Consider the following 17,145-nt stretch of genomic DNA (forward strand, 5'->3'; position numbering starts at 1 on the left):
ACTAGTGAAAACCGAGATCATACGGATTAAGATGTAAGCATGAGTAGCTGTTGATTTATTTTAGTTCCTCCTGGGTCATTTTTTTGTGGGACTGCCTATATTTCACATAGTATTTCTGTCTATATTTCACATAGTATTTCTGTCTATATTTCACATAGTATTTCTGTCTATTTCACATAGTATTTCTGTCTATATTTCATTTAGTATTTCAGTGCAGTGCATGGTTTTGACAGTGGAGTCGGACAGACTTGATTACATTTGCAGTATTTGCTTTATCTCTTGTCAGGAACACCCATTCAACAAGGCCTACTTTCTTAAATTCGCCCAATATAAATACTAGGCTATAGGCCACTTTAACTACTATAGAGTGTGAATACATGACATAGTATTATATTTTTTGTATTAACATCGCACTCTCTTTTAAACTCCCCAGCCAGGTTTTTAGAAAGTATTATTTGAGATCTGACAACTTTGTAACAGAGACGTGCTGTGTTTTGTGAGATGCATGTAAAAGTTTAAGACTTTATTTCCATACTAATGTGAAACACAAGTCCACGATAAGGTTATTAATTTGAAAATGGATACTGTGATCTTTCCGTGACACCATGAAGAAGCTACAGGAAATTGTCCACATACCAGTCTAAACAGAGAGACAGCTTCCTAGACATGACACCCCATCTCTGTCATATCTAGACGTTCATACCATGTGTGCCCATCTCTTCCTGGCCAGAACAGGAACAAGATATGTGTGCTATGTAAGACCGCACAACATTAGGTATAGAATCTTTTATTCAGTGCAGTTTGAATACAATTGGAAAATGTTGTCATTTTATTTTATGTTTTGTCCATTTGACCAAGTATTCTAATTTTATATTTTATTCAAAGGAGGTTTTAAGCTTTTTTTTCCCAAACAAAATTAAATAAATACTGGCGTTCAATACCCAAACAAGAAATTACATTTATCAAACAAACAAACACATATTCCAGTTTGGGTGACATTTATTTGTACTGACAAAAACCAAACAACTTTTTTTCTGAAAACCAAAAGCAGATAAAACATAAATTAAACATAATAGTTAAAATGTTCTAACTAATGTTTTTTCCAATATGACTTGGACCAAGTCTAATAAATAATCATCGGTTCATAGTTCATCCAATAATCAGGCATTGTAGAACTCAGTTCACTGTCAAGTCTTACCAGGCACAATAAGCCTCAAATGATTTAGGAAATTTACTTTAACTTGTGCTCTCTGAATACTTAAAAGGTCAAGAGCTTCATATAGAATAACTGTGTTTCTGGAAATAGAGAGGACTATACATAAGTAAACCTTTAACAAACATCTTGACATTATACAACATTATTATATAACATATTTCTTATGTTATTATGTCACATTTATTTATTTATTGTTAAAATGGTAAAACATAAATTACATGAATACAATGACAGCAACATCTATCTGATGTATATTCGAATGTTGTTTCTGTAAGATCAGAGTTGATGGTAGTTTTACTAAATGGAGTACGATGAGAATGCTTAAACAAATCATATCAAAGATTTCTTGGCACAATGCAGAATTATTCATCCGTCCTTATTCGACTTGCCTGCTTTCTAACCATCAGTTCATACCTAATGTGTGATATTTTGAGCAGCCAGTGAAACAAGAAGAATGAGCTGCAGTAGCGCATGAATGCCAATACATATTCATATTAAGGCACAAAAATACATAATAAACATGTCCGTTTTCAAATGTGGTCGCTTCACCACTGCATTTACTGAGTGTACGCCTTTCAAACGTTGACAGTCTTCAAGTGAAAGGTAAAAGGGTCACACCCCCCCCCCCCCCCGCCCCAGAAATGTAAGACCCCTCGGAGAAACACACACTCTCCCTCCTCAGACCTTCAGATCGTCTATTCTAGTCTTGTTGTTGCTGTGCTTGCCATGACGACCCCCGCCGGCGGACCTCGACAGGCCCGGGGACCCTGGCGCCGAACCCGCGCCCGTACTCTTACCTCTCGGGTCGCATTCCTCGGGCTTGCTGCTGCTGCCGCTCCTCTCCACCGCCAGGTTGTCTTTGTTCTGTTTGTAGGCGGCCTTGCTGTGGTACGGCTGGAAGGGGGAGTCCGTCTCCTCCGACAGCGGCGACATGTTGTAGCCGGGCACCGGCGGGTACGCGGGCGAAACCTGGTGGTGCCCGTGGAAGTAGTCGTCGTAGGTGGGCGCGAAGGGCACCGCCGCTTCGCTCGGCTCCTTGGAGCTGGCCTCCGCGGCGGCGGCGGCGGCGGCCAGCAGCCCCCTCCGGTAGCTGATGCCTTGGCGGCACTTGGTGAAGCCCAGGTGGTAGATCTCCACCAGGTTGAGGAGCAGCGACACGCTGGCCACGCCCAGCATGAAGATGATGAAGATGGTCTTCTCGGTGGGACGGGAGATGTAGCAGTTGACCGTGTTGGGGCAGGGGTGTCTGTCGCACGTGTACATGGGCCTCAGCTCGAAGCCGTACAGCAGGTACTGTGCCACGATGAAGGCCACCTCAAACAGGGTCTTGAAGATGATGTTGAACACGTAGGTGCGCAGCAGCTCCCCCTGCAGGCGCACGCGGCCCCGGTCGTCCCTCACCAGCTTTTTGGGCTTGGCCGCCTCCATGAGGCCCTGCTTCTCCCCGTGCGGGCCCAGCTCCTTCAGCTTGTCCCTCTGCTGGTGCTTCTCCTCCATGCGCACCAGGTGCAGGATGTGGCCCAGGTAGATGAGCGTGGGCGTGGACACGAAGATGATCTGCAGCACCCAGAAGCGCACGTGGGATATGGGGAAGGTGACGTCGTAGCAGACGTTCTCGCAGCCGGGCTGCTTGGTGTCGCAGGTGAAGCCCGACTGCTCGTCGCCCCACACCTTCTCGGTGGCGGCGCTGAGGATGAGGATGCGGAAGATGAAGAGGACGGTGAGCCACACTTTGCCCACCACGGTGGAGTGCTCCTGGGCGTTCTCCAGGAGCTTCCCGAGCAGGTTCCAGTCCCCCATGACGATGTGAGGTCAGGTCTGCAGGGTCAAAAGGGAATCGTAGGACGGCAGTCGTGAGCGAATATTAAACAAAAATATTCAGATTCTTTCCGACTTTTCTTTCAAAGAACCAACCGTGAGGTCGTCATCACTTCCAAAGAAGAACAACGTTGTGGAAAGACGTGCCAAGTGAATTTTTCTCCTTCTAATTACTCGTGTTTCCAAAGCTGCTATCGTAAATGTGTGTTTCTTGTTTGATCATGTTTGTTAAACTCAAGCTCGCCTTGCCAACTCTTGGATTCCAACGGTTGTCAGGTAGTCCCCTCTGCACAGTCACTTGGGCAGGGCTGAGTTTACTTGTCGAAGGTATATATTTGGGTAGCGTGGACAGGGAGATGGCAACTTCCAGTCACCGGCAGTAAAACAAGACCCTTCATGCCGGGAGCCGCAAGTAACACGATCCACCCAACATGAAATTAAAGCCCCAACAGATGGGGCAGAAATGGGAATTAGAATTTGTCAAGTGAGACTCTGAGAATGTATTATGCCTTTTAAACACCCCATGCTTCGACGGGGTATACTGCACATTGTCAGCTGGGAAAATTCAAGTTGAGCTCTTGGCAGTATGCTTTGATTCTGCTTTCTGTACACAATTGCCAGATGGCAGTCATAACATAGTGTTTACTTATGCATGCTTATGTGCTCCTTGGGTATGTACAAAACTTTATTCACAGCGTATTTCTGTACTTGTCTTTTGGCTATAGGGTTCTTTTACATCAAACAAAGAAAAGAATGTCTGTAAGCCCACCATACAGATTCATGTGTTTAATTTCAAAACGTATACAATAGTCCTGATGTGGTAGAAGACCTAATACAATGAACAATTGAACAGCCCGGTTAAAAGGGCCTTCCCACACAAGGTAGTTTGAAGTTGCACACTGGAGACCTTGGCCACAACAAGCCTAACTCTCTGCTCCGGCACATTGTGATAGTGAACCGTTTGTATATTCCACAGTGGATTGCACATGTAAATCTATAATTATTTTGATGATACTGTTAGCGTGCAACCCACCTTGTCAGTGTTTACATCCCTTTGTGGTGGTGGTGGTGGTGGCGGTGGCGGCGGCGGCGGTGGAGCACAAGGGATGCTCCCCTCCCCGTCTCTCCGCTTGCCAGGGCCCGTCCAAGGCCGACTGTTGGCCCCTTCCCAGTCGGCAATGTCCTTGAATAGACAGGAAAAGTATAGGGAACTCCGAGCTCCCAGTCCACAGACCCGTTCCGTGCCACAGCCAGAACAACCGACTGACCCCCGTTTCCAGGCCTTGGTTGGGGGGCGGGGGGGGGGTTTAGCAGGGGATCCAGGGGTCTCAGTTGCGCTAGCTAACAGCAAAGGCTCACTTGTTGGACACACTCACAGGCAGGTCCAAGCCGCCCTCCCTCCCAGGGTTAAATTTGGCTCTGGACACACTCTCTACCGTAAACTATTATCGATGGTCTCCTCTCTTGTTAGGCTGAGCGACAGGGCAGCTGGCCAATGAGTACATGTTCTAAGTCTGTCTGGCCACAAGTGCTACCGTGGTCTTAATTTAGCCCCAAAAGTCTCTCCTATCACAGGGGGCATGACTTGTGAGATGAGCAGCCATTTGCGTCCGCAAGCTACAAATCACAGGGATAGAATGCAGAGCAAGTCCAATGGCGGGCAGTGAACTGTCCCAGAAGAGGTTTCAAATACTGTGTATGATGCAAGGTGACATACATTACAAAGTTAATGTGGGTTAAATGTCTTGTCGATGCTTTCAGACATTGTATTGACTTTACATACACACAGCTTTAACCCATCTATTGTTTCAACATTGCTGGGCCCCTTGCACTTGATACCCACATAGAGGCACACGTATGCACACACACCCACACTGGTAGACAAAATTGAGGAAATGGCATTTTCATGTTTAACACACATTAAATACACGGCTATTTGCTTAATAAATAAGGGGTACAAGTGTGTTATTGGCTTTCTAGCAGGAGGCTATTATAAGATGTAAAAAAGTACATTACAGGAAACAAGAGAGAAAAACACTAATATAGCAGGACAGTGAGGCCACTGAACTGAGGCCACTGAAAAGGAAATACACAATGAAGCCGAAGCAATACTAATATGTTGCATAAACGTTGAACTAGTAACAAATTATAATGTCAGATACTGTGGCCTCGGACATGCCACAGTATCTGACATCGTAATTTCAAGAATTTCAAGGTAATTAAATTACATTTTAATAACATTCATATCTAATAAAAAATACCATCTCAAAAGCCGCCGGTCGTGAGATTCAAAAACCACCCCAAAGAAAAATAACAAGAATTGCCAGCCATCTTGGCTAGGACTTGTCAAACAGGCCAATCAAAGAACAGAGAAGAATACACTCTTATTTTGTCTATTCAGTATGATGTGGCGTTTCTAACAATGGATCCATTTCTTGGGATGGAAAGGAACTGGTTTATACAAGGTTTCCAAGACATCTCCCATCAGACCGTAATAGACACTTTTGATGTGGCATATTAACACATTCAGTTGGAAAACATTTGACAGAAACTACACAATAAATACGCTTCTGTATATATCCCTATCATCCTAGTTTGTTCTAATTATATGTAAACATGTAAATATGTTTTTTCTGGACAGCATTTAACTGCATGCTCTGGTTATGATTCAGGAGGCCTCCACAGATACAATGAACTTGTTAACCCAAAAGTATAATACAACATGGCTTTATCATGTGCATGAAACCAAGTCCCTTTACTTTTATATGGCTTTGACTGGGGATCCCTTTGAGACGTTAATCACATATATTTTCAATCAATATAAAGCTTATCATTACTTCTAGTAAATAATAGCTTTTCTCCCCTGACACACAAAAAAACACAAAATACTGATAAATCACCTCACTAAAACCATACGCCGCATAATAAATAGCATCAACGAGTACACTACGAACACCCAGATATACAGTACATGTAGCTTCCGTGCTGCGTTCATCTCAACCTCAGAAAGCAGAGCACCGGTCGCCCTTCTCGGCCGAACCCTTTCTAGTCACAGGGAACTTGGGCTTGATCGACTGGCCGGCTATGAGCTGATTGATCTCGTTCTGCCTGTACGTGGACATCTTCTGGCCAATCCAAGCCACCTTGGTGTCTTCCTCCGGGTCCCGCGTGCAGCGCTGGCAGGCCTTCCCCACCAGGTACACCACCTCGGCCAGGTTGAGCAGCACGCAGACGCCCGACACGGCCAGCATGAACACGGTGAAGATGGTCTTCTCGGTGGGCCGCGACACGAAGCAGTCCACGGTGTTGGGGCAGGGGAAGGAGTCGCACTTGACCAGGCGCACCATCTTAAAGTCGGGGTAGATCCGATAGAAGATGTAGAGGAAGACCACCTCCAGGGCGATGCGGAACACGATGCTCACCATGTACGTCCACCACAGCCCGCCCACGATCTGGAACTTCTGGCTCTTGGCGTGCTCCAGCTCCTTGGGGCTGCCGCGGCCCGAGCGCTTCAGGATCTTCTTGTCGATGTGCCGCCGGTGGGCCACGTGCATGGCCACCAGCAGCGCGGGCGTGGACACCAGGATGAGCTGCAGGGCCCACAGGCGGATGTGGGAGATGGGGAAGAACTGGTCGTAGCACACGCTGTTGCAGCCGGGCTGCTGCGTGTTGCAGGTGAAGCCCGACTTCTCGTCGCCCCACACGCTCTCAGCCGCCACCACCAGCACCAGGATGCGGAAGATGAATATGACCGAGAGCCATATGCGCCCGATGCCCGTCGAATGCCTGTTTACGCCGCTGATCACGGCATAAAAGGACCCCCAGTTCATCTTCGATTCCAGGTCTGCGATGGAGGAGGGGGGTGGGGGGTGGGGTGGGGTGGGGTGGGGGGGTGTGGAGGGTAGTGGGGCAAAGGTCAAACGCAATGAGCTCCATCAGGAGAACGAAACACATTTTTTGACATTAAAAAATAATGCAAGCAAACCAAAATAAAAGTTAGCTCAAATAAATTAACAATCAAGCTTATCGCTTGTAAAATTCCTTTTCTCAGTTATGATTGACAAGTTAAACGTTGGGCAAATGTTCTGGCCCAACCCTTTTTTTTTTTTTTTTTTACTAAATACATATTCCATACAGTTATCTGTTGGCAGAGGCAGTTTTAATCAGATTTACCAGGCGCAGCCGATGGTGTGAGCAGCACAAGCAGTGCCCGGTCCCGATACTAACATCTTCAGGTGTAGCCTGGACATGTGGTTAGATTTGGTCACAGTATTAAGCCAAAAACGGAAGAGGATCGCCAAGTGGTTTGTTGGGTGTATAAGAGCCATCGCCACAGCCTACCACGACCGTCGTCACAAGACGCAAGAAATAGAAGCCAATTGCAGATCATTCACAATATCACGTGGTTGGCGAACCTTGTATTAATACTGTAACTTCCAACCTGACCTCCAGTTCAGCGGCATCTAGGGCTGCCAGAGAATGCAACAGAAATGTGGCCAAGGAACGGCCAATGCAGCCACCTCAGTAGGAGGAAGTGTTTTTTTCCCCGCAGGCACACTCACACTAATATTGTCACTAGGAATGTTGCAGTTGCAGATATAAATTATGCAACAAACATTTCTATACCAAAATGTTGTTTTATTCAGAAAATGACAATCATAAAATGCAGAACAGCTTGACCAGACTTCAGCCTGGTTAATGTTAGTAAAAAAATAGAATTGAATAAAAGGTTGGAATGTGGGGCTTTACCTTCAGCTGTGGTGGTACACAAAAATGTGTACAAACGTGGTTAAAAATTAAATACAATATTGTGCTTTTCACAACCCAAACGGCTGGATAGTTAACACCAGGCGTTTGGAAAATGCTAATCATTCCCTCAGCACTTGCCACTGCCCTGCACCATGGCAGTCATATGCTCTTATATAAACCATTTACATACAATGGCGTCCATTATTGAGCTGCAACAAGACTCTTTAGAATTCGGATCAAACGCCTCGATTTCCGCCCACCCCAAGCAAAAGAAAGAATCTGTGTGGACACAACAGGGCCAAGGCTGACACATTATTTATTGTGTTTGGCCGGCCCAAGACATAAAGGGTGCCTAGGCAGAGACGCTGTTAGAAGAGAGAGAAGACGGGCCAGCTCAGGGGTTTTGCGAGTATGCCTCAAGATGGACGACAAGTCGGATTGTTATGAAAGGAAGATAGACAGTGAAGATGCAAAACAATTTTTATTTTGGTTATTTTTTTTTTGTAATTCACTCTTTACAATTTTTTGGTCAGCATATTTGGGCCAAGTACGTGTGGCTGATACGAGACATTTATCCAATAGATTCATATCGACAAATATGTTTTTTTTTTTTTTTTTTACATCACTTGGGCAGCTTCTACAAGGCCACATGGTTGGACAGATGTTATTGTTTGTTTTGTCATCACAAGATCTGACAGGGCTGGCAGAAGCTGTCATCTTGTATAGATGCTTATGCTCATATCGTACGAACGATGAACACAGCAATACAGCACCGGTGGAGAGGCCCATGCATCACAGACATACAAAGCATGGGTTTGTTGTGCGCTATCAGATGATCTGCAGTAGCTTGCAGTGCCACAAGCGTTTCTGCGTCACTTTGGATAAATTGGCACAGGGGGGCGTCTGTTGGCAGTCATTTTTGAATGAAATATCAGTGTTTGCGTAAACATGTACAGAACAATAATCCAGTATACACGTGACCTATTTAATGCTGGGAGAGAAATGTGATGATGGAGCAGTTTTGCAAACACAATTTCATTGGACTATTAAGCTTATAATGATTACATATCACTATACAGGCATTTGTTATGAGTCCAATTGAGTAGCCAGCTTTCTGTTGTAAGGCAATATATTCAGTATTGTGCCACTATGAAAGAAAACATTTTTTTTAAGTAACACTTAAAACCTATGCAATCATAGTATTGCATTTACAAAGTGAAGACCGTACAAAGTAAAGGAAGATTGTGGGTTTAATACCAACAAAAAAAATCACAAACCAACCACCAACAAAATAATAACAAAAACTAACTTTTATCTGAATTAAAGCCGTCTCAACCAAGTTTTTTTCAGAACATTTTCTGTGTAGCATGAAATTAGGTATTTCTGCCAGTCGGCTTCCTGCTTTTTCTTCTGAAGATGAAAATTGCCTAAGAACAGAAAATAAACAAAACGTTGGGGATTATCGTGTGTGCATGTGCAGAAGGGATACAGGGACACTACTGCCATCTAGACACGGTTGGGATCATTGTACATGCTACTAACCTTGTTTGACTGCGCCAAAGGCTTTCATTTGGCTGTGTTTCGCATGTCCATTCTGTGCTAACCTCAAAGAGACTGACGCTCCTCTCCTGAAACAAAAGACCATCATATTAATATTTCATATCAATATTATTCTATATCTGTTTTTTTTACTAAGCTTCAAAAACAAGTATGTATGTTAGCTACGGCTTTATTCAGGTGGGTTTCTTGTACACTGCCACAATACTGATGACAATCAATCAAACTTTCTGCAGTGGCAATAACTTTCAGCCCCACTCAAAAACAGTTTAATCGCAGTAATCATTAGAAAGGATGACCATTAAATCACGATGCAAGCTATGCATTCCTATATATCTCTCTATAGTCATCAATCAACCTTTGACCCGGGAGAACTTCAATGCTCTTTATCTTTTCGATGTTTTATTCCCTGGGGAGATGACGGCCTGCCCAAAGAAGGTACCTCATGGCGCCCATTGTGCCTCTCTCCAGGAAGAGCTGCACGGTGACGGTGAGGCCGACCGGGAACAGCCGGGCGTACAGCGTTCGGTTCTCCACCATGGCCCTGAACCAGGACACGCCCTCCTCCGTCCAGGGGCCCCCGTCCACCGGGGACACCTGCGGGGGTGGGGGGGGGGATGCAGACCAGGCACACGCCATGCAGTGTGATAATGCATTCAGGCCCGTCACGGGGAAGCCGAGATAAGACCGGGACGGATCCCAGGGATACAAGGGGGGGGGGGGGGGGAGAGGACAATTACATCCAGGAATCGCTCCATGAGCCTGCGGTACAACACGATACGTTTAACCCTTTCCTCCACCCGTCCTCCTCGCCACCATGCACAGTTCTACCATCTACCATTCAGTCCTTCAGCAGACGTTTTTAATCAGGAACAACTTGGTCATCATTTTTTAGGTCATGCATATAAAAAGTCGGTTATTTGTTTATATACATGACACAAAGGGGAGCAGGTTAGCAGTCCGCAACTAGCTACAGGGACTCTGCCGACGTTCCCGTTCGAAACACAGAGGTTCTCAGGATTTGTGCTGCAAGTGAAAAACACCCTAAGCTCTGAACTACACTGCCTCGTTATAAATACATTTCCGCAGCGCTGTGATCAAAAGCCGCGACACGCGCGACGCCAGCTTCCAGTGAACGGGCGGTGGGTGACTCACGCCGGCCAGCGAGACCTGTAAGGCCTGTAGGGGCAGGGCCGCCATGTCCGGTGTCAGGTGGCCCACGTTGCGCAGGGAGACGCTGGCCTTGTCTCCGTGGTCCAGCCTGAGCACCTCCACACTGACGTTGGTCACACTGCCACCGGCGGCCTCACCGTGCTGATGGTCTGAACATGGGGTGGGGGGGGGGGGTAAACACAAGGAACCCGACAGAATATCATTTATATTTATTTTTTGGCAGACGCTTCCACTTTGTATTGGGACAGACAGAACAGGTAGCGGCAGCGGGCCTCCTCTCCAGTTGGAGGCAATGCAAAGTGGCATGCTACCACCTAGGGGTGAGAGGGCGCTACAGCAGGCGGGGCCTCACCTCCGCTGACGCCACATATCCTCAGGACCCGGGCCCTGCACCACTGCTTCTGCTCCGAGAAGAAAGCCATCACAAGGGTCCCGATGTCTGGAATGCTGTTTTCCTCTGCAAACGAGCGGCCTTTCCAGCTGCTTTCAACGGAGGAAAAGAAAAGCCTGCTTATGTGTTTACATGCACGCTAGTTTAACGTGGATCAAATCAGGGACAGATGTGCCAGTGCTTGTCGGTGACACTGGGAGGATTTGTAGACAAGCAGAAAAAGGGGGGGGAAAACAATAAGCAGGGTAACATGAAGGGGACGACTCACCCTTTGACCAGGGCCTGCTCCTTGGCCATCACGTCTGGATGCTGGATGTAGAAGTGTCCAGGGGTCACCACGTGGGAAACCACAACCTCACTCTCCTTGAACGCAACGATCACAAACTTGGGGATGCTGGTGTGTCGGTTCGGGAGTGGGGACTTGGCTGACATGAAACCACATGTGGTGTTTGTACACTGGGGACTTGGTGGTTTCTCCACCGGTTCCTCAGCAGCAGGGGCCTTGCGGTGACCGTCCGCCCCTTGGTTTCGCTGTTGTTGCTGGGCTTCCACTTGTTCCAGAGGGCCTAGTGGTGTGACCACTTCTCCCATGTCCCACAGTTCCGTCTTGGTGAGGATCATGCAGGAGTAGATCAGATTCCCCCCCGACTCCACACGCTTCACCCTGAACACCGGGGCTCGGCCCTCCACCTCAGCCGCCACCGTCGGCTTCGGTGACGATTCGATGCTCCTGGTGTCGTCGGTCACCCTTCTACTACCACCACCATCGTCGTCAAAGCTACTCTGTTGCGCTATCTGTGATGGTGCTGTCGACGGACGACTCTCGCCGAGATGGAAATGGCGTCTTAACCAGGTCAAAGTGTCCTGCTTTGCGTCACATTTTTCTGTGTTTGTTCGCAGGAAGCCCAATAGCTGATCAGCTGTTTGTTTCTGGTGTTGCACCGGGATGTCGTGTTCAAGTTCCCAGAAGGGGAGTTGTGCGTTCATCAGAATATCTGTCGGCTGAGGATCGCAGGTTTTCTGGGACACTGGTTTTGTTGGAAATATCTCCGGAGAACCCTTTTGACATTGGCTAATTAGAGGAGACTCACCCTCTACGCTCACTTGGGGATTCTCCTTAAACACAACAAGCTCATTGCCTTCAATTTCAAAATCAGAAGAGTGATGGGCAGGTCCAGCATCAGTGTTTTGGCTGGGCTTGATGCTATGGAACACGTCATCGTTGACGGCTTTAGGATCTAAGAGCTGCTTTAGACGTTGAAGAGAGAGCGTTGCTCCAAGCACCTGGATCGTCTCGGTTATGGAGCTCGCCAAAAGGACATTGTGTAAAATGGGACCAAACTTAAGAACATCTGTTGTCAAAACGACTTTGTCTGGAAATAGATATAGCTGGTTTGTTATGTCTCCGTTGTCTGCAGGGGCCTCGACACAGAATTGTTGATCTGCAGCATAAGAATATATAAATATATGTATTTGGTCTAGCCTATATGGGAGACAAAACATCAGCTAGTCCAATTTAATTTAAGTGAGACAAGCATATGCAGGTCACAACACTTACCACGTGTGGCGTCTTGTAAAGCAGTGAGGAGATTGTTTAAAGTTCGGCACTTGGCGTCCAAGATCCTCGATAGTTCATCGTACTGATTGGTCGAATAGGACCCGTTCAAGAATCGTTGTACCTCTTCGTTGGCCTGTGTGGGGAAGTCACACATCATCAACCTTACTAATAATACATGCTAGCTAAACAGGCAGCTCGTCAGGGTTGGCGCATGGCTGAAAAGTGGCTTCGATTTGATTAATTCACAAAAAATGTTTTTCTAAACACACCCGGTTAGTGAAGCTGCGCAGTCCTCCGTCAAGTGTTTTTCGGGCGTTTTCCAATTCGAGGAGCTTGTAAATCAGCTGCACGTTTGGCGTCATGTTTGACAATCAAGTCCCCTTTCAGTGGAGCCCATTGAATGACGTCACTGGCAGGTGACAGTGGGATGGGGGGACTGGCCCATCAGTAAGAAGGTTCCACGTCAAGCAGGTAGAGGAGATTGATCGATTTACTGCATGCTTACTCAGGTAAACGATTTGTTATAACTTGGGAGGATACGTCAATGAAAACTTCTTAAGAAAACAAATCTGGTTAGATACTAATTTCAAGCTGAATGAATAACAATGACAAGCCACTGCACGGACTGCAGGCAGACAACCTTTGACATAATGAGATTCCTCAAAATGAGTCAGACAATAATATTTAGGCCTACTACGTGTATCTACAGTGTGTTGATGGAAGGAATGTTCCTGTGAACAGAAACACGTACACTGTGACTAAATGGTGCAGGGTCCTTTATACAAGGTGAATCCATTATCATTTCGACTGTGGGTATTGTGTTTCAAATCGCACCAGGTAGGTTATAGTTCTGCAATTAAATGACAGCACTATAGCATAATTGCAACATAAGACAAAATCGATTGAAATAATACAAAAAATGAAATGAAATATGGGCTTTAATTGTGTTATATTGTGCTCACTGGCCGTTATGTGTCTGACAAAACAGACGTGAGTCGTCCATTGCATGATATCAAATACAAGTGCTGAATGCCAACGGGGTTTGATATGATGATGATGAAGCAGCCAGTGACCGAGTAAGGAAAGCCAAACACAATAACACACGAATACACACAAAAGAAAGTAGAGGAAACGGAGGGCATGCGATTCGCTACAATGCATTCCTGCGCGGTTACAGCTAATACTATATGCACAGTATTCCTTTCTTGAGTGCTCTCTGCTTGAACTTGTCAAGCTGCTACTTGATCCAGTCAACATCGAGGGTGGGGCAAGGGAAAAAAATACATCCATGCACAGTGAGTCCACCTCCTCTGACACTTGCACTGTAGAAGACACAGGCCTGAACCCTCTTTTCTTCTATTCTATTAATTACATTAAATATAAATATTTTATTATGTGTCTGTATATTTATGTCACAGTCATATTACCAACATGTACATGTGAGTAGATAGGGGACAATTTATTTGTACTTTTATTGGAAATAAAACGACCATGAGATAAATATGCTGAGCAACACAGGCATACATGGTTTTAGACTTTTCACACATCTCAGCGGTCTCCTAGTACCGATGACATGTCTGTCCTGGGTGACTCAGTTTCTTCAATATACTTTAATATATTTAATATATTAACCACGACATTTAGTATTTACTGTAACTATTATATAAATACTGATATCCTTACAAATTACATAATGATAAATAACACATAATAATAATAATGTTAGGATGACTAATAACTATGCAGGTTCCTGTCAAGTCCACCAAATTCGAGTGAAAACAAACAACATGGAAACGATTGTCATCACAAATATGAAGATGATAAGTCGCTGGCCGACTGTGAGTACTGGCACCGTGGTTTGAAACAAGCAGTATACCGAAGGACTGTCCATATAGGCGGCTAGAAAAACCCTCTCGCCCTGCACAGCGCACTTTGCTTGACTAAAGTCAGGTACATTCACCCGTGACTCATTCAAAACGGTCACCCACGATGCATTGCAACAGTCGAAGCGATTCCCTCTGATGTACACAGTGCTAAGGTGCGACGACATGGCTCTGATCAGAGAGTGGTTCAAAGACACCAAGGCATTGTTGCTCAAGTCCAGTACCCTCAGAGGAGAACAACTCAGACTAGCAGGGACGCCATCCAGATGGTTGTTTGAGAGGTTGAGTTGAGACAATGCTGGCATACAGGGCCAGGAAAAGTCAAGGCTGGAAACATTGTTCTCGCTGAGACTCAGGGATTGAAGACTTCCCTGCACACCATGCAGCGCACCCTCATCCAGGACCAGGTGACGGTTACCGGCGAGGTTGAGGTGAGCCAAAGATGTTTTCTCGAAAGTGTTTGCATAGAGCACCTGTATGCCATTGTCCTCCAGGTTCAGGTGCTTAAGAGTCTTTATTTGTCTGAAGGCAACACAAGACATGTTCCGTCCCAACCCATTTCCAGGTGGACATGGTTTCACTGCGTTTGCTTGTAAGTTTAATGTCTCAAGTTTTGGTGAGGCCTTGAAAAAGAGTGGGGTAATGTATCTTAGGCTATTCTTCTGCAAGTCTAGATGCCTCAGGGATGGGAATAATCGCTGGTAATTATATCCCAATTGGCCAGGCTTTGTAATATTAAGTTCAATATTTTGCAGACAATTCCTACTAAAGTTTAGGGTTTCTAAAGAGGTGAGAAGGCTTAACGTTTCAAAGGGTACAGACCTGAAATGGTTGCTGCTCAGGTCAATGTAAATCAATGGCATTATTCTCCAGTTAGAGAATATCTCGTGATACTCTGTATTGGCTTTCCCGATAACAATCTCTTTATAAACAGATCTGGCCTCTGAGATCATTGTTGCCTCTGAATTCAAAGCACCAATCATGTTATTTTGTAAATAAAGATATCTCAAATGGATGAACTTTGGAACAATGGGGAAATAAAATAGTTTATTGTCACTCAAGTCTAGGATTTCTAGTCTGAATAACTTTTCGTCTTGCCGTGTCATGAAGAACTCTATTGAATTTTGACTGAGATTCAAGTAGTTCACTTGATGTAATTGAAAATCACAGATATGTGCCAAATTATTTTGGGACAAGTCGAGTGTCTCTAATCGCATAAGCGGTTCAAATGTTCCCGGTTCTATGTCTCTTATCAGATTATTGGCCGCGATAATGATCTTTAGTCCTTGGCATTCTTTGAACGTGTTGTGCATGAGTGCCGTGATACCGTTGCCAGTAAGGTCAAGATGAATCAAGGAGAATTTGTTTTGGAGGTAGAGTTCCACCGCCTCGTCGTTCAAGTTGTTCAGAGATATGTCCAAACGCCTCAGCCCGCCAACGGATCGGAGGGCTCTGCCGTTCCTGCCAACGTTGTTGTACAGAGCGTTTCTGGACAGATTCAGTGCTTCAAGTTGGGCCAGGTTTATGAAGGCCTCTTCAGCGATGAGATCCAGCTGGTTGTAACTCAAGTCAAGTTGTTGCAGGTGTGGCAGACCAAGTGTGTGCAACTGTCTGATGAAGCTTTTGGACAGGTCCAATCTTCTCAACTTCATATCCATTTCCAGAGGAGCAGTATGGCTGCCCTGCCTGTTCCATGGCTGCCCCTATAAAGAGGAATTAATAGTTGCAGAACATCAAATGAGGAATCTGTATAATCATCCGAGGCTACTGAACCAATACAAACCATAACTTCACAGGTGGACGACGACACAAGAATATATTATCACTGAAAAACTAAAAATGAGACAGTGTTTTAAGTCAGAGAGAGTTTTCAGCCTGCGCCTACCTTTTCATTGTGATATAACACAGAAATCCCATGGACGGCTTGGCCAAAGGACCATAGTAGCAAGAACTCGGAGAGCATATGTCTGAGCATTATTGCTTCCCTGCAGCTGTTGTTTTACTGTACCAGTACTTCTGCTGTCTGGCTGAACATCCACAAACACACACATGCACACGCACACTCAAACGCACCCGCACACGCATGCACGCCTGCACACACATACACGCACGCACGCACGCACGCACACACACACACACACACACACACACACACACACACACACACACACACACACACACACACACACACACACACACTTATTTATAGATGTACACCATGAAAAGAACACAGCTGTGGACAACAGTCTTTGTGGATGGCATGTTTACAGAATAAAGATGTTATCAATGAAATGTTATGTTTCAGAAATTACCTAGAATAAAAATTGACATAACTTTTTCGGGAATTACTTTTGCCAAATTCCATGGACTTAACTTACAACAATATTGAATTACAAAGAGTTCAGTATGATTGTTTTAGTTCCTGATTAATTCTTAGGAATATGGAAACACTTTAACAATAGAGAAGAGGAACAAATAAAGAGACAGCGCAGAGGTGGAGGGAAGTTATAATAATAAATAAATAATACAGACAAGCGGAAACATAAGGTGATGAAAGAAGCTTGTTAAACACACAACACAATGATGGTCGCCAATGACAGACGTTCCTAAAACAGATATGACATGACAGGGCCTTTCAGACTAAAAGTATTATTACCATGTAGCTGTCAACTCATTGTTTGCCAAATTGTTTCAGAAAACTAATTTAGCGTCTAATACTGGATGAACGCAAAGTCGTTATCTAATTTTGAGTTTTCCTGTTGCTGTCACTTGTTGCTATATCACGAGAACCAGACGCCAA

The 17,145-nt window shown here is 45.3% G+C and overlaps 2 protein-coding genes and 1 pseudogene across 3 annotated transcripts; all 3 read right to left on the minus strand.

Moving 5' to 3' along the window:
• Positions 1-1,892: 1,892 nt before the first annotated feature.
• On the minus strand, positions 1,893-5,157 carry LOC311344939 (gap junction Cx32.2 protein pseudogene; annotated as a pseudogene). Its single transcript, XR_014684139.1, has 2 exons — positions 4,068-5,157; positions 1,893-3,034 (listed from the first exon to the last, which is right to left on the minus strand). The product of XR_014684139.1 is annotated as a gap junction Cx32.2 protein pseudogene (transcript).
• An 850-nt stretch (positions 5,158-6,007) lies between these two features.
• On the minus strand, positions 6,008-6,876 carry LOC311344940 (gap junction beta-1 protein-like). Its single transcript, XM_084469288.1, has one exon. The coding sequence runs from the start codon at positions 6,862-6,864 to the stop codon at positions 6,037-6,039; it is 828 nt and encodes a 275-aa protein (XP_084325414.1). The 5' UTR covers positions 6,865-6,876; the 3' UTR covers positions 6,008-6,036.
• A 5,128-nt stretch (positions 6,877-12,004) lies between these two features.
• Positions 12,005-16,327, minus strand: LOC311344759 (transforming growth factor beta activator LRRC33-like; the record flags this gene model as incomplete). Its single annotated transcript, XM_084469105.1, has 4 exons — positions 16,231-16,327; positions 14,339-16,048; positions 12,463-12,595; positions 12,005-12,108 (listed from the first exon to the last, which is right to left on the minus strand). Exons 1-4 carry the CDS (start codon positions 16,318-16,320, stop codon positions 12,005-12,007), a joined length of 2,037 nt encoding a protein of 678 aa, XP_084325231.1. The 5' UTR covers positions 16,321-16,327.
• Positions 16,328-17,145: the final 818 nt, after the last annotated feature.

This window comes from Micromesistius poutassou, assembly GCF_964030765.1.
Source record: "Micromesistius poutassou genome assembly, chromosome: 6".
Lineage (NCBI taxonomy): Eukaryota > Metazoa > Chordata > Actinopteri > Gadiformes > Gadidae > Micromesistius > Micromesistius poutassou.

Coding starts and splice junctions, on each gene's coding strand:
- LOC311344940 (XM_084469288.1), bottom strand. CDS start 6,864: ATGAACTGGGGGTCCTTTTATGCCGTGATCAGCGGCGTAAACAGGCAT.